The sequence below is a fragment of the Cuculus canorus genome, chromosome 16 (genome assembly GCF_017976375.1).
Source record: "Cuculus canorus isolate bCucCan1 chromosome 16, bCucCan1.pri, whole genome shotgun sequence".
NCBI lineage: Eukaryota > Metazoa > Chordata > Aves > Cuculiformes > Cuculidae > Cuculus > Cuculus canorus.
Window position 1 is genome coordinate 15,844,525 of NC_071416.1, and position 19,780 is coordinate 15,864,304.

The 19,780-nt window shown below is 40.7% G+C and overlaps 1 protein-coding gene across 12 annotated transcripts in view; it reads left to right on the plus strand.

Moving 5' to 3' along the window:
- RIPOR3 (RIPOR family member 3) overlaps positions 1-19,780 on the plus strand; it is a 53,255-nt gene that overhangs the window by 24,384 nt on the left and 9,091 nt on the right. For 10 of the 12 annotated variants that reach the window (XM_054081541.1, XM_054081534.1, XM_054081542.1 and 7 more), the window contains 11 exons: positions 2,146-2,292; positions 5,621-5,699; positions 6,397-6,420; positions 6,552-6,605; positions 7,344-7,493; positions 8,014-8,077; positions 8,464-8,507; positions 9,189-9,314; positions 11,260-11,405; positions 18,021-18,150; positions 18,979-19,560. In XM_054081541.1, coding sequence (XP_053937516.1) covers positions 2,146-2,292; positions 5,621-5,699; positions 6,397-6,420; positions 6,552-6,605; positions 7,344-7,493; positions 8,014-8,077; positions 8,464-8,507; positions 9,189-9,314; positions 11,260-11,405; positions 18,021-18,150; positions 18,979-19,560 — 1,546 coding nt within the window. Of the gene's footprint in view, positions 1-2,145; positions 2,293-5,620; positions 5,700-6,396; positions 6,421-6,551; positions 6,606-7,343; positions 7,494-8,013; positions 8,078-8,463; positions 8,508-9,188; positions 9,315-11,259; positions 11,406-18,020; positions 18,151-18,978; positions 19,561-19,780 lie in introns of those variants that run through there. The other 2 variants (XM_054081546.1, XM_054081545.1) reach the window with 2 other exon arrangements.

Consider the following 19,780-nt stretch of genomic DNA (forward strand, 5'->3'; position numbering starts at 1 on the left):
AGTGTGAAATCTGATACTTAAACTATGAAGTTCACAAGGGAAAACAGCAACATAGCATCTAGCTTTTAGCTACTGTCCCTATAGGCCCGTGATGGAATGTGTAAAATGGGATTCTTAACATCAGTCAGTAGGAGATAACTGAGGAAAATGGTGAGTTTTAAATCCCAGTCTGTATGCAGTGCTTAGATGCTATACTTTAATGGAATGGAAATGATTTCCTGAATTTAGGATTTGCAGCCTGAAACTCTGAAGGTAAATACCAAGCCCTTTCCTCTCCAAAAATAAGACAAAACCCAGGAGTAAGTTGAGCTTTTTAATTTCAAAAGATAGAATTACCTTATATCTTCTATATGGTATCTTGCTAATTAGAGTACTTATCTAAAGCATGGCACCGGGTGCTGTTTCCTTCTTTGCATGGAAGAATTTTAAGTGATGATCCTTCTAGGAGACTCTTTCAACTGCTGTTATTGGCTAGACTGTCCCTTCCAGTGTTATTCCTGTTGAAACCCTCTCAGTTTGCATGGAACACTCAAAGATTCATTATAGTAAGAAAAAATGCAATGTTAATGTAAGTTTGTAATTTAACAGATATGTTCCTCATTATCGGTAAGCTGAGGTAAGGTTTGGATAATTAATACTTTTCACTAAGCCATCATCTTCATTGGAGTGAAGAAATTAAATATCCAGTGATGTTTGGCAACACCTAATGTTTGCCTAGTTTTATCAGATTTTTGTTTTTGTAGATTATATGTTAAAAATGTGGAATTAAGTGGAAATTTATCTCCAGGTTGATTAAAGTAATTAATCAAAGGTTCCTCTGATAGGACTGGGGACAGCTCTCAGGTGTGCTGAGCCTAGGATTTAATCACCAAGCTCAATAATCTCCTCAGGCCTTCAGGCACATCCCTAGAACTTAAAACAGCCAGTAGCTAAGCGTTAAGCTTGTTGAACTTCATCGTTTCTCCAGGTGAGCTGAATGTAGGACAGAGATTGTAGAGATAGCAGAAAGCTTCTCTGAGAGCAACCAGTTCTCTTGGCTTGGTGGGATGGGAAACTTCCTTAGGTACTGTTATTTTAGAGGCTTGACTTACAGGGAGCATTAACAAAACAACATAAAACCAACTAGGACTTAGAGAAGCACCTAGACAGAGGCAAGCTAGGCAGGAATCTGGCAATGTGAAAGAGCCATTTGCAGAGAACTCATTTTCTGGTTTAAATGTTGTAGATATATATAACAAATGGCTAGGGGTGTTATAACTCTTCAGGTTAGCACAAGAAATTCTGTGTGGCAGACTTCTGCTGCAAGCAACACTTACTGTCATTTTTGTAGTTGCTTTTAAAAGTGAGTAAGTTGTTAGACACTGAGAAAACCACTTTGATAATTATATCTTCTACATGATCTGGGTTTGGTAGCTTGCTTTTTTAAAACATGTGATATGGCTCTAAGCCATCATTTAAATGGATGGTGAATACAGGCAAAGAAATAGCTATTTCTAAAGGCTTTTGATGTTAGCTTTATCAGTTAGACCTTGAGCAGATCAAAAGTTTGCTGCCTCATTTTCCTGAATTGCAGGTGAGAGTCAGCAGGGGTGTGTCCTTGTCCTACAGCATGGCTTACTGCACTAAGTCTGTAGTTGACCCAACAACTGGTGTGAATGTGCACAGAGGGATGGGGCCTTAGGTAGCTGCTGTGTGTGTCTGTAAGACAATTGCCAGCAGGATGAACATTACCTTCTTATTAACCTGTTATAAAAGTGAACTTTTCTTTTTCTTGCTCAGTGCCTTCCCCACCTTCCCAAAGAAATAGGGACCCGTGTAATTTTTCTTAACTTAAAGAGGACAAAAAAGAATTGCTAATGTTCTCAGAGTCTGTGCTAAGCTTGGAGAAGGAGATATTGCAGTTATTGTTGAAGTCACAAAAAGCTTGCAGCTTCTCTGCACTGGGTGTTTACAGCTGGGCCTTAACTTTCTAATGTTGTCTATGAAAGCATTCTCAGTGCGTTCAAGAGCTTTGTTCTTTTGAGTTAATGTGTACGGGATTGAGCGTATATAGCTTGTAGCCTGGAAGCTATGTGGGTTAGGCAGCTCTCTTCTCCCAGGTGATGGGGTTTGCAAAAATCCAATATTTCTCTTATCTTTCTACAGAAAGTCTCTCAGCCGGAGTTCAGTGAGATCAAGAATGTCACTGAGATCCCCCAAGGCTTACAATTCCCTGCAGAAGGGGGCAGTCATCTGGGATCCAAAGCCACTGCAGGTGAAGAAAATTTTTGAAGCTTTGAAGAAAGGACTTAAGTAAGGACTGTTTAAGTATTGTAATTTACCTTGCCTAGTCATGCTGCTTAAGTGTGTGTATCGCTGTTCTCTGTCTTCATCTGGCGTCTCTAAACATGGGTAATGACTCTCTCAGACACTAGCTTAGGACCTTGTAAAACAAGTTTCATTCATTCTGATAGTCTGCTTGTAAACTAAGTGCTGTGATGTTTTTGTTTGTTCCTAATTTGTTACGCTTCTCTGAGAAGTTAGTGACAGGTACAACTCTGTGGGGAGATCCTCATCTCTTGGGCAGCAACCAAGCTTTCTTGAGGAAGGGAGGCTTTCAGAGCATGCAGGGTGACAGGCGGGAAGCCTACGAATCAAGGCAAGACTTGGATACGAATGAGACAGCCAGACCTTGGGGCTGACTGGGAGAAAGTTTCTAAAGTGTGGCATTTGCTTTGACTCAAAAAGCTGACTTAAAACCAAGTCTGAAAGCAAGGGTGTGCCCTGCAAGGACACGGTGGGGAGGCTGGTTCATAAACTGTTTCCGTTCTCTCTAGTTAGATATTCTAGTGGGGTTTGGGTTTGTTTCTTTTCTTAGAGCTAAACTCTGGAGTTCAATTAATCTCTTAAGTGGCTTGTTGTAAGGGAAAGCTCTAAGCAGATCCACTTGAAAACTTCAAATGACTTGAGGTGATGAAAGAGAGCTGTAGTATATAACTCCATCTTCTCATGGCAATGTAAATAACATTATCTTGCTTTAAAGGTAGCATTATTTCAGAGTCTTAATTATGGTTGACTCTACATTCAATGTTGCATCAGTACAGGCTGAAGACCCATTTTGCTCAATGTCTCCATCTGGCAGATGTTCATAGAATCAGAATAGTTTGGGTTGGAAAGGACCTTAAAGATCGTCCAGTTCCACCCGTTGCCATGGACAGGGACACCTCCCACTGGCTCAGGCTGCCCAAAGCCCCATCCAGCCTGGCCTGGAACCCCTCCAGGGATGGGACAGCCACAGCTTCCCTGGGCATACAATGTATATACAACAGACGTAATAGCGATTAAAGGATGAGCTGGAAGTCTGAATTTGGGGAATTCTGGCTTTGAGGAAGCTGTCAGTTACCTGAAATGGCAAATAAAACATGTATGTGGTTGCCCTCTGGGTATCATAGTGCTGTTTGCCTGCGTCAGTGGTTGAAACTGATCAACCTTTAAATGAGTCCTCAAATCTTATTGTATAAAGATGTATCTTAAATGGTTGCAGTTGATGTTGTTGGGTCTAGTCTAATATCATAGGAACTTAACTTACACCCTGAAGTTACTATTGGAAGGTAAAATACCTTTCCTTGAATTTGTAAACCCTGTAGCTCTTTCTGCTGGCATCCTACTTGCTAACAGTTCCTTCAAGTATGTTGCTGCTGTCCTCAGGATTTTGCTACTGAGTTAATTCTGATCATAGTTTGTTTTCTTAAGGGAAGAATATTAAACACACTGTAATAATACATTGTAAACTCAGATGTGTCACGTTTTTATTCCAATAAAAGGCTATAAAGTCTTAGCCCTAAAAATATCAGTCAATGTCTTATTAGCAGGTTTAGATTTAAAACATATAATGAAACCAAATGTTTTTGCAGAGTTTAGAATTTATCAGAGCTTAGGGAGGAGAAACCATAAAGTGGGTCAGAATTTGTTCCCAGTTCTGCAGGGAATGCCATATGATCAGACTCCTGCCAAAACCGAGTAGCTAACTAATTGACTAAAGTAACCTACAACTGTATCAAATAGCAATGCAAGGTCCAAATTTTAAGTAAATGCAGACAAAGTCCACTTGGTGCTGGAGTGACTTGAATTTTTAGCACAGAACATGTTTTATGTGCCTGTTTCTTTATAGCTGTAGCAAAGAACGCTTTATTCTGTTAACTATTTGGGTACCATTCCAATACCTCTATTCTGTTAACCATCTGGGTACCATTCTATCAATTTGGCAATTTGAACATACTTAAATCTAAAAGCAACAAAGCTCTTCTAAAAGCAAAGTGAACCCTTTTCTGCCATCAGCCTTGGCTGCTTCTGCACTGAGCTGTTAATAGGCAAGCGGGAAGAGGAGACAGCTCAATGCTGGAGCCACTGGGTGTCTTGGGGGAATAGGTTTTGTAACAGTAAGAAAATGAAATGCATCAAAGCAAATGTGAAGAAATGCAGCTGCCTAAAATAAAGTTAATTTGACTTCTCAGAGACTGTCTCTTATAATGTAGTATTTACCAGGTGATTCTTGTTCTCTTTTAAGCATAAGAGGAAAAAGTTACCTAAGTCTACCCTGTATTAAAAGCAAAGTTGGAAGAAGATGGCCTCAGCAGAAATATTTTTAAGGCCCTATAGGAACTCCTAAGGGACAACCCTTGCATGCAAGCAACTCTCTAGAAGCCAACTGGCCCCAAGTGCTTCACACCTTGCAAAATAGTTCCCATTCTGGAAAAAGTAATGGTTACATTAAGAAACTGCCTAACATACTAAAAAGCAATATTCAGCTCTATTTGCTACAGCACTGAATGACAAGTGCCCTACCTCAAGTGTGGAGTACTTCTGTGAGCTTAGTTTTGTAGCGCTAGTGTTTAAGCTGCAATTCTTTGACTTTGTAAGATGGAGTTGATGAATTCTTACTCCTCAGTAACTGTAAGAATAGACTTCGTCAACAAATGAATTGATCTTCTGCCTTACAGAAAAGGTTCCAGAAGGCCAAAGAGGAATAATTAGAGAAATCTGAAAAGGAGATCCATAGGCTGAGATGTGTGTGTTTGAATTTGCTATTCTCCTCCCACATCCCTCCTTCGCTTTTGTCTTTAGTAGCAATTCCAGCTTGACTGTCTTGTTTTGTTTTACCTCACATTCCCACAATAAAACCTATCTTTTGCTTGAATTATACATTTTAGATGAAGGGAAACAAGAAATATTGAATGTCTGAGTGCACTCTGTGTACATGTACATGCGTTATGCAGCAATGCTGGACTTCTTGAATTGCAATCTAGCATTCCCTGTCTTGGAGGAGCAAAAAAGATTCGGGAGGATTCCTAATGTACAGCATCTTAAGTGTTAGTTAACAGTAACTAGAATTTTCTGTAACTCATGTACGGATGCTGCTCTAGGAATGACTTTGCATTTAGAAGAAGTATTTGTCTATGGAAACTACCCTTTCTCATCTGTTGACATGTGATCCTCTTACAATAGCTATTCACATCTCTAGAGTAAAACAAATCTTCTAGAGAAGGAAGGTGCTTTGTAACATTTTGCTGAATAATTCTTTAGGGAGGTGGTGTAATGAATGTACCATAGGAAGGTAACACTGGGTTTTCTTCCTTTCCAGTGAATACCTGGAAGCACATCAGGCTGAATTGGATTATCTCTCTGGTCGCCACAAAGACACAAAGAGGAACTCCAGATTGGTAAGATGCTTTTAATGTTAAATACTTAAATGTCTTTAAAAATAAACTCCCGTCTGGAACACGCAGGGGTTTTCCAGTTAGAGCCCTGAGGTGAAGTACAGCCAAGGTATCACAATCAGAAATTTACCAAGCAAGTTAGCTCTAGATGTGACAATTAAAATTGGGATTTCTCATTTTCAATATCCAGCAGTGTTCTTCAGATAGCGTTCTTTTACTGGCATGGTGTCTGTTTAGTGATCACTACTCATCCATGACTCAGTGTGGACAGAAATAGTGATAAAGATTGGGCTTCTTTTTCCATGGATGGTGAATATGTCCTTGTAACCTAGAACCTGCCGTGTTCACTACTTCCTAGAAGTACCTTCAGCAACAGTGCCAAAGAAAAGACAACTCGCGGATCCCACTTTGCCCTTCATTTGGAAAATAATAGCTAGTTTAAAAAAGAATAATTGGAAATATGATGACCAATGTCCAAGTCTTTGTTAGAGCTGGTGATGAGACTCTTACTGTCTCATTTCAAACATCTGCAAAGGCAGACCAACCAACCATGCACAGAAAATGGAATTACTTCTAAAAATGTTGGAATGCAGGAAACGATGCATCTTGATTTAGTGTAAGTTGCAGTAAATATGGAAGTATTGTTAAGATGTACGAATATACATGCTCTCCTGTTCAGCCTGTGTTATTTCTCTTTTAGGCTTTCTACTATGATCTGGATAAGGTAAGACTTGTACGGATGAGAAGAAATTTTGCAAATGGAACAAAACTGATGATGTATCTGCTGTGTTATTTAAAGGCATATTTTAGGAACTAATTTCTCAAGTCTCCCCATCTCTTTCCCCTCTTCCAAAGCAAATCCGCTCTGTGGAGAGATACATCAGAAAACTGGAGTTTCACATAAGCAAGGTAAGGCATTTTGTATCTTGTATTTGTAAGGCTTACACTACTATATAAGCAAACTATCTGAATAGAAAATAATTTGATTATGATTCATCTGAAGAGGAATAATGCTGGGTACTTTTGGAAAGCTGTAACCACTTTTTATACTGGAGGGGATTTTTGTTTATTTTCTTGAATGGTTCTGTTCAGGCTGAATGTTGGGTGCAGCCCAGCCTGAGTTTGCCTGTGAAACCAGTTTGAATACTCTGCCAGTTTATTCAGAAAGTGCTGCTGAGGGAAGACTTAAACATTCTCTTCCACTTCCTACAAGAGGACAGATGGGCAGCTCTGTAGAATGCGTGTCTGCAGTCTGCCATTGCCATCTGCTTCCAAAGGAATAAAACATCTCCTTTGGTATAGCCAATGGTGTAGGTGTTTTAATCTGTATTGAGGGAATCAGTTTCCTGCTCCCCAAGTAATTTTTCCCTGACTAAAGTGTCATTCTACTCCTTGTCTCCTGTTTTGATAACAGCAGAACGAATTGTTTCTCGATATCCCATGGGTTTTTTTGCAGGAATATCTACAGACTGTTGTGCTCTAATCAGTCTGCAAAATGCAGGAGTTGTGGCATTCCCCAATGCTATCATAATGGGATTTGGTTGGGTTTTTTGCCAGGAAAAACTGCTGATATTCATTACCAAAAATTATTAAAACTATAGCAGGCTAATTCTTGTTCATTCTTCCCTCACCCCTCAAATCTTGAAGGTAGAAGAACTCTATGAAGCTTATTGTATCCAGTGCAGACTACGAGATGGGGCCACTAATATGAAACATGCCTTTTCCTTGTCTCCTTCGACCAAAGCCTCCAGAGAGAGCCTAGTGGAGCTTTACAAGAACTTCCAAGAGTGCACAGAGGTAGGAAATACTGCACACGTGTAATCAAGACCTGACTGTTCCTTAGCAAAAATATGTACCAGGACTTGCTGCTGGCTCTTTTTTAATGGTGTGGGTTAAAAACTTAACATGTGAATGAAACACAGGTATGGAATGTGAACTGAAGCTTGTGAGCTAAATACCTCATGGGTAAAGCTCTTGAGTTCTCTGCCTTTCTCTTGACCCTACTCAACTTGGCTACATGCATTCATGAAGACGTGTGAAAAGTCCATTTCTGCTTTAATACTGGGGTCCATTTTGACTTCCACTGGAAGTAATGGGATGAAAACTGAGTAATGAACAAGCTATGCTATATTTACAAAGCAAGCTGCAGAAGATAACTGACAGGAACTGCTCAAGCAGTTCCACTCTTCTGTGGACTGACAAAAAAAAAAAAAAAGCCAAAGTCCTTTAGAGATAAGATAAAAATAATGGTATGTACGGAAATGTAGCTACTTTGCATTGCTTTTGAATCCTAGTGACTGTTAAGTCTTTCTTCTAGGACATGTGCTTTATAGAAGCAGCCTTGGAGGTTCATCTGGGAGAGTTTCACTTGAAGATGAAAGGTACTTTCTTTGTTTCCTTCAAGACTCATTGATTGATTTTGGATTTTCTATGTAGCAATCTGAGCTGTGGAGAGTCCATTTATCCAGTATCAGTTGCTTCCACTGGCTTTCCAGATCAGACCCTGAACTGAATTTTGGCAAACTTTTGTTTACTTCAGCCCTGTAAAACAGATCTGCCATGGTATTTTATATTTGAGTACGAAAGCTGACAAGCTTTCTTTCCTCATCTTAATTAAAACTTATCCTTCTAAGCCTATTTTGGGCTAGTGGCATAGCTTCTACACAGAGGGGTGTTAGCCAGATAGTCACTTTATTTATTGCAAGCTGAGGCTTTGGGGAACACTGTGCCACTCTACAAGTATTAGGAGTTTTGCTTTTCTTTTCAGGGTTGGTGGGCTTTGCACGTCTCTGTCCGGGGGACCAGTACGAGGTGCGGTATACAGCAATTCATTTTGTCTTTTATTTTACTGCTGTGAGTTTGCAGTCGAGGAACAGGAGAGGAAGGGTGCAACGTGTGGAAGGGGAGCAGGAAACAGACTATGACAGAATCATGTACTGTTCTGGTGAAGGCAGTGCTTTGGTACATTTGCTAGTAATCTGCCCTCTGAGACTGAAGAGGAAAAGATGTGTTTCAAGCGTTATGGGAGTGTTCAAAAGATGGCAGTGATTGTCTATCAAAACCAACCGGTCTGGTCTTTGTCTTCAATATTGCCCTGGAATCAAGTAACAACTGCTGCCCGTTTCTTGGAAGATCACCCTTGGCACAATTTGAATGCATCTTAGTATCTTACTGGGTTGCTCTCCTACTTCTAACCATCCCAAGTGAATTCTAATGTGCTTGTATTTCAGTACCACTGCACTTGCTGTACAACGTAGTTTTGCAGTTCTTCTAGTATAGGGGCGACATCTCATTTGGCACTGAGTTAAGGTGTTAAAACCTGCAACCTGAATTCCTGCCTCCAATCTTCTAGCTTTATCCAAGTTCCGAAGTGTTTTGTGATTAAAGGAATGGCTTTGCCTCTCTGGTACTGGAACAGTGTGGGGCCTAGGGGCTGAAGAGAATGTTCTGGGATATGGTGACCCAACATCCTTTTTACTTTGTGGTTTCTAGGTTTTTGTGCGACTGGGGCGCCAGAAATGGAGGTTGAAAGGCAAGATTGAGACTGATGACAGCCAAACATGGGATGAGGAAGAAAAGATTTTTATACCCACTCTCCATGAGAAGTTTGAAATTAAGGTGTGTTGTATAATGGTTGGATTGAATCAGTGGGTTAGCAGGTCTTCTGCCATACTACTTACCTGTTAAGAATTTTGACAAATGCTTGGTGGCCTAAGTAATTTTCTTTTTCTAGCCTTGTAAGAATGGCCTTTAATCAATATTCTGCTTACTGAACAGACATCATCTTCTGCTTTATCTTTGCTTCTAACACTTGTGACTGTATTAGTGCACCTGCTTTCCCATGTTCCAGAGTCGGGTAAGAAAGAGAAACATTTTGTTGTACGTATGTATGTTTAGAATGCATAGTTCAAATGTCCCTTTATCTGGGTGTGCTGCAGATTCTTCTGTCATCTTTCACTCCAGAGATGCTCCATCTTTGTGAAGAACCAATGGCATTTATATGCTGGTACAAGCTCTCTCTACTTCATATCTTTGTTTAGAGTTCTGACACTTTTTTTTTTTTTCTTAAAAGCCTCCGAAGAGGTTATATCTTTAACAGTGAGGGACCAGTGCTAGTGGCCTCTGCATAGGTGACACTTTATGGATGCCCCTTGGGGGAAGCTTGTAGTGGCTTTGCTTCTGGCACTTACCTAGAAGGTGGAGTTAATCTTTAAACAGCATTTCCACTGCAGCCAGGAGTCTTTCATGGGCTGGACTCTGCAGAATGACTCTTGTCAACCTAAAAAGAGCTGAGACTGAAAGCAGTGCTGGATCCTATTCTACTCAGATGCCGTGCCAGCACAGGGTTTCAAGTTCTGGCAGCTGTGTTAAAGCAGCTATTGCAATGTTCCCCTCCTATCTGGCAACAAGGACTGGGTTACATAGGAGAGACTCTGTGCATCTTGCCAGCACAGCCCTTGGAATTGTGCTTATAATGTGATTTTGTGCTGCCACTTCACAATGAAGATCAGATGGGAGGCTAATTAATGTCCTTCTTTCCCCACAATAACTGTAAAAACTTGTATTGCTTTGTATGACAGTGATAGTTTTACTCTTTTTCTCAGCTTATGAAAGTCTACTGACTGTTCTCCACACCCTCCTGCTCTTTCCGCTTTGTATTTAATATTCTTCACCCAGTACAAATACATAGCAAGTTTTAAAAAAAAAAAAAAAATAAAATTGAGCAGTGCCAAAGAGCGTTCCAGGAGAAGCCTGGCAACAAAACTCTCTCACTAGCTCTTAAAGGAGATGTAGACATACAACTAATTCCTGAAATGGATTTTAGGTACTTCTGCTAAATTTCTGCCCTGAGTCTGATGCTCTATGTACATCTAGCGCAATTTGGTCTTCAGCTGGAAGTGTGTTTTTATAGCAAATGTTTGACTAGATGATGTTGTGTTTGTTTTGGGTTTTGTTTTTTTTTTTTTGAAGTAAGTGAAGAAACAAAGTGCCAGACTGGGCAAAAACCAGGCCTGTAACTGCATTGGTTGCAATCTCGGAGCTGCCTGTAGAGCTGACACAGGTTTTGATTTTGGTCCATGGCTGAACTCAGGACAGTTAGAAGGGTCACACTGGATGCAGGCAGTTGTGCGTCCAGATCCTTTAGGCAATTGAGAGCTGAAATAGCCTGGTGTAGGCAAGCCAGTATACTTCTCTGTCATAAATATATATATGACAGTTTTATTCTAATACGTAAGACTCTGTACTATAAATGATAACTACTTATATGTGTTCCAGAGCTAGAATTTCCAAATTTAAGACTATTTTTTCTTAAAATCATAGTCTACCAAGTTCTGTTGTCAGAAGTGCTGTTATAGCTCTCTCTCCCCAACTCGCATAACTCCTTTCCTCACCACTTATGGCATAGTCTTTGTGGGGATATTGGCTCAAGACAGTTTAGGAGCCCAGAACTGAATCTTTGTTGTGGTCCTTGGAGCAGATCTGAGCCTGGGCTGTTCTTCTTTCTATGCACGTGACTTGGGATCATCTGGTAAGATGAAAATGGATATGTTTGTCCCTACAGGTGACAGAGCTGCGAGGACTGGCCACTATTTTAGTTGGTGTCGTGACATGCGACAGCATAAACTTCTTTACAACCAAGCCTCAGGCAATCGTTGTGGACATAACTGAGCTGGGCACCATCAAGTTACAGCTGGAGGTTCTCTGGAAGTAAGTACAGCTTTGAATGGAAAAAACCTGGGGCTAAAAATTGGAAATAGTGTCACTTAGTAGCATACAACATTGTCCTCTTTCCTATTTGCAGAGCAGGTGCAGGATAGATAGCAGCCATATGCTTCCTCACAGCAATCCCAACTCCTGTGCCTGATCTCTGACTCTGTGGGCAGGAGCAGGGACACAAGCTGTTTCTATGATGCCTCAGTTCTTTGTTGATGTTACCAGAGCCGTGGCTAGCCATGTGAACTGACTAGTAGACTTCTACTTAGCTTACTACTCTTCAGAGTGAACATTTAAGTCTAGCTCTAAGCAATGTATGTACGTCTATGAAACATGAACAATAATCTTAAAGATGATGAAATCAAACTGAAAATAGCAGCCTCTAGACACAATGAAAAAATTAATAGTTGAAATTTTAGGACAGCCGGTATTACCAGGCAACAATTTGCTAAAAATTAAGCTTTTCCAAAAACTTAGCACATTTATATTTGCACTATGATTACAGTTACTGACATAAGGCCTCTTTGTGCACTACAGGGAAGCTTGATTACAGATGCACTTTTGAAATAGCTGAATATTTTTGTGATGCCTGTGATTTCTTAAATTGTTTTATAATTTAAATTTGTAAACTGATTTTTTTGTAGTGGATTACTGATGTTATTAAAAGCAAATTCTCACTTTTGTGCATGCTGCACTGGAACTTTTTCCTCACTCTAGGCATGCCACTGTATATTTTGAGTAGTACTGTTTATTTCTTCTTTATGAGACTCGGTCCATACTGAGAGTCTTGCCTGCAGCAAATCAAAACTTTTTAATCTGCTTACATTTACTACTGTGCAGGGGTTAAATCCAGCCCTATTAGTGAAGTGCCCAACTAAACACCAGACACTCGTACTTTTGTATATGGCTTACTGCAGTCCTCGGTTCTTCCTAACCAAACACGGAGAGGAGGCATTTGAACATGCCTCCATGATAAGGACCTTCTTGAAAGGCCACTTTGTGATGACTTGTGGATCTAGGCTCTTTCCAGGAAAAGAAGAAATTGAACATTGTGTAGTTTTAGGAAGGGCAGGGAGCTGTGCCTTGCAGGCCAGGCCTATGACCCAGCCTTATATAACTCTTCTTCTCTGGCCATGCTGATTTCTTGTTTTATTAAAGATTACCCCCAAATAATAAAGTTTGAATGTGTGATCTGCCAAACGCATCCAAGAGTCAAACAGATTTTCAGTAAAAGTTTCCCTGCCCTTAGGGTAAAGTAACCAAATGTATTTTACAATCAGACTTGATTTTTTCAGTTCTTTATAACCTGTTTCTACTTTTAATTACCTTTGGAAGCATCATTTGACTCAAATCTTGTCATTGTCTTTTAAACTACTAACAGAAGAAATGCGACAAGAGTTTTCTGTTGCAGTTCCTGCTCAAGTTTTGATAAACTGGTTTCAGGTTACATTTCAAGGTTTGGAGAAAGGGAAGCTTTATTGATCAACATGCTGTTTTCCAAATGTCTTTTGTATACGCTGTGGTTCTTGAAATTTGCTGTTGACTTGTACATGCAATTGGGCTGAAACGTGACTCTTGGCAACATCTGACAACTCTGTTCAAATGCGCACATTGTTCTAAGTCAATGAGAAATAAACTTGCACTGCAGAGTTCTGCCCTCACCTTTGTTTGTGACACTTTCTTCCTGAAATCTAAGAATGGGCATCAGAATATAGGTTTTTTTGAGGTTGTTGCAGCTGCTCTGAGACTCTTGAGGCCTCTGTTTCTTATTTGAGAAGGTGAGACACTAATTAGTTGGGTAACAAAGCCTCATACCAGAAGCATGCTGTGATCTTGCGTTATGTGCCCTATGAAACTTCCTCTTACTTGTGCATAGCTGCGTATGTATTCCCATTTGAATCTTAAAGCAGAGACATTCATGGTAGAGTTACTGAAAACTGTGAGGAGGGGGATAGTTCAAGTTGCATTATATAATTTTTAAAGCTCTTAAAATGACAGACCCTTTAAATGAAGCAAATTGAAATACTGTGTGGTTTTGACATTTGCTTGTCTTAGTATGGGGGAAAGAAGAAGAGGGGCATAGAAGGGTATATGAGCTCTTATACCTCCTCTGCAAAGTCTGATGCCTTTATTTGCCATCTCTCATCCTGCAACAAATACGCCACCAAAACTTGCATCGCCTTTCGTCTGGATGAGAAACAATCAAAAGCTCTATATGCAGTTTCAGAGCAGAAAGGACTGGAGGCAGAATCCTCTGCCTGCAGAGATTCTTTTCTTATGAGGGAAGTCCCTCTTTCCCTAACTTCAAGCCCAACCTCTTCGGAAACTTTGCTTGTGCAGTGAAGGGCACATACTTTCTTTATTGAACTGGGTATAAAATCTGGCAGGCACCGTACTGAGAGACGGCACATTCATAGTGGAGTCTGGAAGAGATCGCTTCTGCTCTTTTCTTGTTAAACAACACAAATGGCATCTAACAGATTCACTACATTTGCTTTTGCTGGATCTACTTGCTTGCCTTTCCTCTCTGTCAGTGACCTTCATAAATGATTACTCAAGTAAGCTGTTCTTCCAAAAGGACTGTATGAGGCAAACCTGTTCTGGGATATGGCATAGTTTCTCAAATAATAGCCTAAATCTCCAAAGGAAATTATTTGTGACTAATTTTTTTAGAAAAATGACTCGAATTGTGTTGACACTTGATTGTTGCAGTACCTCACAGCTCAGAGTGCAGCTTTTGACTGGCGAGATGAGCGCTTCTGTGGCATTTTGGACAACCATCACCCAGCTTTTAGAGTTGGCGACAGCTGAGCTGAGAGCAGGGTTAGTGGTGACGCATTTTCTTCGGGTGTTAATCCCCACTTGGAATTTCTCAGCGTATGAGAAAACTCTGGCTGTATGTCTGCTGTGTTTAAGTTTTGTGAAATGTGTTGGTATCCTACCAAGTGGTTTCTCCAGAGCACTTCTGCACAGAACTGGCAGGCTCCTCCTCTTTGACAGCCTGTTTTGTGAAGTTGTTTACAGGAAGGAGAAGTTGTGTGGTGATAACTCAGGGTATTGTTATTTTCAGAGATAGACCAGTCAAAATGGCAGCTGCTTTTTGCTTTAATTTAAGTATAACTAAAGAAGTCGAGCTGATTTGTCCAAACTTCCTTGAGAGGCAAGCTTTCAATCTAGACAAGCTTTGTGAGAAATCCAAATGTAGATCACACATCCACTTCAAAATGTATATCTTCTTTAAATAGGCTACTAGTCTTCTGGGCTTTAACAAAACTTCCTTCAACTCCTTTATAGATTATGCCATGAGGAGCGTGAATGAGCTTGGGCCTGTTGCAGAACAGCTTTGTTGGCTGGTTTGGCAGAGGACTTTGAGGTTTTTTGCCAACCTAATCAGCAGTCTGAATTCTGACTCTCATGAAGGACAAAGAGAAAGCCTGTACTCTATTTTCAGAACTTCAGTTAGCACTAGCACCCTGTAGTGGGATCTAAGCGTACCATCCAGCCAGAACCACTCTAGTAAATTCTGCCCCCTTTGAGTGTTTGTTGGCTTGGCTCACAAGGAGTTGTGGAATAGGAGAAAAAACCTTCAGGGAGAATAAAAAAGGAAAGTCTGGGTTTTTTTGGTACGTACCTCCTGACAGTCTTGCTCTTACAGCTGAAAGCTTACGTGACTAGGTAGTTACTCATGCAGGTATCTTTAGAAAATAGTCCATCAATACATCTCTATGTTTTCACCTGTGTTCTATCAGGAAAAAAGAAATCTTGTGAGTTACAGCAAGTCCAATCCCGTTGACCAGAATTGTTTTTGTGTTAATGCAAGTCTGGATTCACAGGCTCGGTAGTGGGATTCAGATAGGGCTATCCTCCAAGAACCCTTCTGGCCTGGTGGTATTTAATACATGGAGTGACTGGACAGAAGTGAGTAATTAGGGCATAGTCTTGGCAGTGGGAGATAGGAATGCAGGTCGTCTGGGCGAAGACTGAGTTGACTTCAGCTCTCATGAAGACTTATATGCCCTGCCTGATTACTTGTATTCCTCTGAGTACAACACAAAGCAGGAAGTGTCCTCCTCACACATCAAACAGAAAAAATGGAGCAAGGTGAGGGAAATGGTAGAATTCTTGAGTATTTCATCCCTCCATATGTTTGGTTATGACAAAAATGACATCTCCCTGGGAATCCGTGCTCAGTTCTGTCAAAGCTGAGGCACCTCTGAATATATGTGGATGCAAAGCTTCACATCTCATGGGAGATTCAGTCTAGGAAACAGGAGCTCTGGGATTAGGCTGGACAGGTGTGTTTTGGGCCTGAAGTCCCAAAGCGGTGTTAAGGCAGGCTAGTGGAGAGTTATGTGCTGTATTTATGTTTGCCTTAACAAGGACACACAACCAAAGGCCAGTGTGTTTGGCAATGTGGAAATCAAATGGGGACAACAAAGATGATCAGAGAAGTGAGGCCACTTCTGTGTTTCTGTAGAATCTTTCAGACTTGAAGAGTTGTTGATGAATAGCATTGTATTGGAAAGGAAATATTAGGCATTGTCTCTCTCAGAGCAGCCGCAGAGACCTTCCCCACGTCAAAGTACTTGTTCCATAATGTAAAGTTAACTGATGAGATTTCTGCATACTTTTGTCCTACACAGAGATTTTGTGTCAGTGATTTCAAGAAGTGACAAGGCAAACTAAGGAAAAGCGTGTGACAGTTAAAGGCTATAGGCAGTGTGTAGAGTCTGCTGTGTTACAGATCTATGGATTGGCTCAAATTTGAGTATGTGTCTAGGAAAAGCCTGCTATATCTGACTTATTTCCTATGTTTTTCTCCTGAATGTCGCCTGCTGGCTTCTGTCAATGTCAAGGTGCTGGGAGAGTTGGATTCATTGATCTATCCCAGTGTGTTATTTTGTTTACTGTACAAATGCAGAATGAGATGATGAGCCATGCCAAACAGCTTACAATCAAGAGAAAATAGATGCTTTAGAGTAGGCTTCATTCTTTTCTTCACCCTTCATTTCTCTCTCTTAACTTGTTATCTTGCAGTAATAGGGAGTGTGTGCTTCTCTGGAGAGCAGCTGAATAGCTGTGTTTTACTGGAAGGTTTTAATAATCGTCAAAGAGGCAAAACAGATTTAGTTTGTTATTCCTGTCCCTTTTCTCCAAAGTGTCACTTTGCATTACTGCATCGCTGCATTGCTATATTAAAAGCTAAAAATGAAAAATCTGAGGAACAGTTTCCTGTGACTCTTCTTAAGAAATGCCGCGGATGGGAGTATTTTGCTTCCATCAGTAAACATAGCAGGCTTGGGCTAAAAGGCTCTTGCTGTCAGAAACTAAATTTATTTTCCCTGTAGTGAGACAACGCAGATGGTTGTTAATGTGACTTCGTGGAACTGGCCTGTTTGATGAACCCCAGCTGGGTGACACTGGTTAATTTAGCCAATTAACCTGTATTAGGGAAGCTCACAGAGTATTACCCCCCGACTGAGACAGACAGTGGTGTATTGCACTGCAGGATGCTGTTGGGAATTGTCCCTGTGCAACATGAGGTGCTAGAGAGAATGGAACCTCTGCTTTTCAACTTTTGCTAAAGAGCAGAAGTTCATTTACCAGTACCTGATTAGTCCTAATAATTGTTTGGATCTTTTCAGACTTCTAGAGGTTCTGTATTGTACAGCTAAATGCCACTGACTTTATCCTACTGTTTGATCATTCCATTCCTATCTATGAGATTACTTATTTGTTGTCAGCAATTCACTTTTTTTTTACAAAATGCCAGTGCTTAAGTGGGAAAACAAACTTTCTTCTGGTTCCACAAGGCATATCAGTGGGGAACAAAAGTAACATACAGAAAAAACAAAATTGCTTTATTTAACTTCAAATATTTTTCCTCTTCTGGGTAGCTGAGTTGCATTTTGAGAGACCGTTCATCCAAGTTTCCTTAGACTGCTTTGTAAAGGAGCTGGGAAATTAATGGTTGTGATGTACTAGGTAATTAGGAATTCTTTAGAACCGGGCTTGTAAAACTCTTGTAGAGCATAGCCAGTGTCCTCTGGGGTATAACTGGACTTATCCATGACTGGATGAACCACATAACCTGCTGTATTCCACTGTGCACGCTTCCTCTGCCGGCCAAAGGGGTTATTTATCAATATTTGAAGTCATAATGACGCTTCTTTAGTGACTTTTCCATGTGGTATGTGCTCTGCAGGATGGAAATTAATGACTTTTCCCTTATTACATGTATTCTATTTCTTCCCTGTCTAGCATGGTGTATGTCTCACTAGCTGTCTGGTGGCTGTGGGTAGGACTCTGTGAAAGGGTGGAGAGCACTTCAGACTTTTGGCTGGTTGGGCTTCTCTTTAAAAGACTGTGGCACAGGTCTCTGTCTAAAGTGCATCGAGAATTCTGTGTGAAGTCACTACCTTTTCACCTACATCTTGCTCTGCTGGTGCGATAATAGATATTGGTCAGAGAGGCAGTCTCTCTTTCCTCTTACTCCCTGTGTTGTTTAATAAATAGGACAGTTCAAATCCCAACAGGTGTTCCTGCTGCTAAACATTTCTGTGCTTTCTGGTCTTACTGATACTTAGGCCTTTGTGTCTTCTGCTACAGCCCCTTTGATACTGAGAACTTGTTTTTGTCACCTGGAACCACTGCCAAATTTTCTGTGGGTAGCAGGAAGAGCTCATTATACAACTGGACCCCACCAAATACTCCCAGCTTCAGAGAAAAATACTACCTGGTGAGTTTATTGAGTTATTTTGAATTCCATTTCAGATTATAAAATTAAAAAAAAAACCCTTTGTTAGGTAAAACAAATAGCAATGATCTGGGCATCTGCTCTGATAATCTGTGGTGGGAATCAAGTTAGGAACCAATGTGTCTGGAAAGCTGTGGAGCAGGACGATGCCTTAGAGATGCTATGTGAAATAAACCTCTTCCTCAGCCCCATTTTTTTGCCAAGCGTAGCCCAGGAGAATAGAAAACTCTGTCCTCTTTCTCGTTCATTAAAGATGGCTGTGTTTTAATGGTTGCTTTTTTGTACAATCCTGTTAATTCTGCCACATGTCTCAAATACTGACAACACCATATATGTATGTGTACCTCTGACATTAAGTCTAAGTCAGGTTTGGCATTGCTTCACCAAGGCAGCAGAATATACGGTCTTCAGAAATGTTTATTATTTGACCAGAGTTATGTTGGACTCCTAAAAATGAACGTTTCCTCTAAGCACTGTTTTCACATCCTGTCCTGAGATGATGTAACGCAAAAGCTGCTTGGCAACTTTATTTTTCCAGAATAATTTTTTAGCTGTCTTGGTAACTTTCATCTGAGACATCTAAAGAACAGTTACTGCTGTTCCACTTAGTTCATCCAGTAGGGTCTTAATGCTTTGTTTCAATAGTTTCTCTTGTCCAGCCTAAGTTGGCCTGGCTCCCTTGTGCAGAAGAGCGCTGTGATTTTGACCAGTTTGGGTTCATACGTTTCCAAGAAAAGGAAAATGTAGCTCTCTATCTTAGGTGGTATCTCACGCTTTTTAATGTGCTCACTATGAATCTGTTTGCTGCAGTCTGTTTTGCAACAAAGGCAAAGCCAAGGGGATGTAATTGATGAAGCTCAGCCTCCCAGCATATTGAGCTACTTGGCTGCCTGTGATTTTGACATGCATGGAAGGAGCAGTCTTCACAATCCTGCAGAGACTAGTGAGGCCGACTCGTTCAGCTCTGAGGATCAGAAAGGGACAGAATCCAGAAATACAACTCCAGCTCTAGACCATGGGATGTTGCCATCGGTGATTATTCAAGAGATTTGTGCAGAAGAGCGACAGCATCCTCTTCCAAATCACACAACTCTAGATATCCTGAAGAAGACTCCGTGTGTGGATGGATTTCCAAGTAACCCATCTAGTTTTCTGAATCGTCACAAAGCTAGTAGAGATTCTTTCAACCAGACCAAAAATCGCCGTCTGACAGAGCAAGAAGAAAGTAAGAAAAGCCTGAATTCTGCAAATGACCTAAAACTAGATGGGCATACAAAGTCAATTGATAAGACTCTCCAAGAAGTGTTAAATTTGCTGAAATTACATGATGTGGGGCAAGCCCAGCTGGAGAAATTGGAATATCAGGTTTCATCTCTGAGGGATAAATTAAAGGTATGGTAGTGTTTTACTCTTGGTAGATGGTTAAGCTTTCACTGTTATGCCTAAAACTGTAGAGGTCCTGTGACCCTGTGGTAGATTTGATTTAATTATGTATCCTTGGCATGTTCCCCAAAAGTAAGTTTGGCCAGCAGAGGTCAGGCACTACTCAGAAAAGGCAGCCTTGAGCGCTAGGAGCACTATGAGGCACAGAAGCAGCCTTCAAATGCTGTGT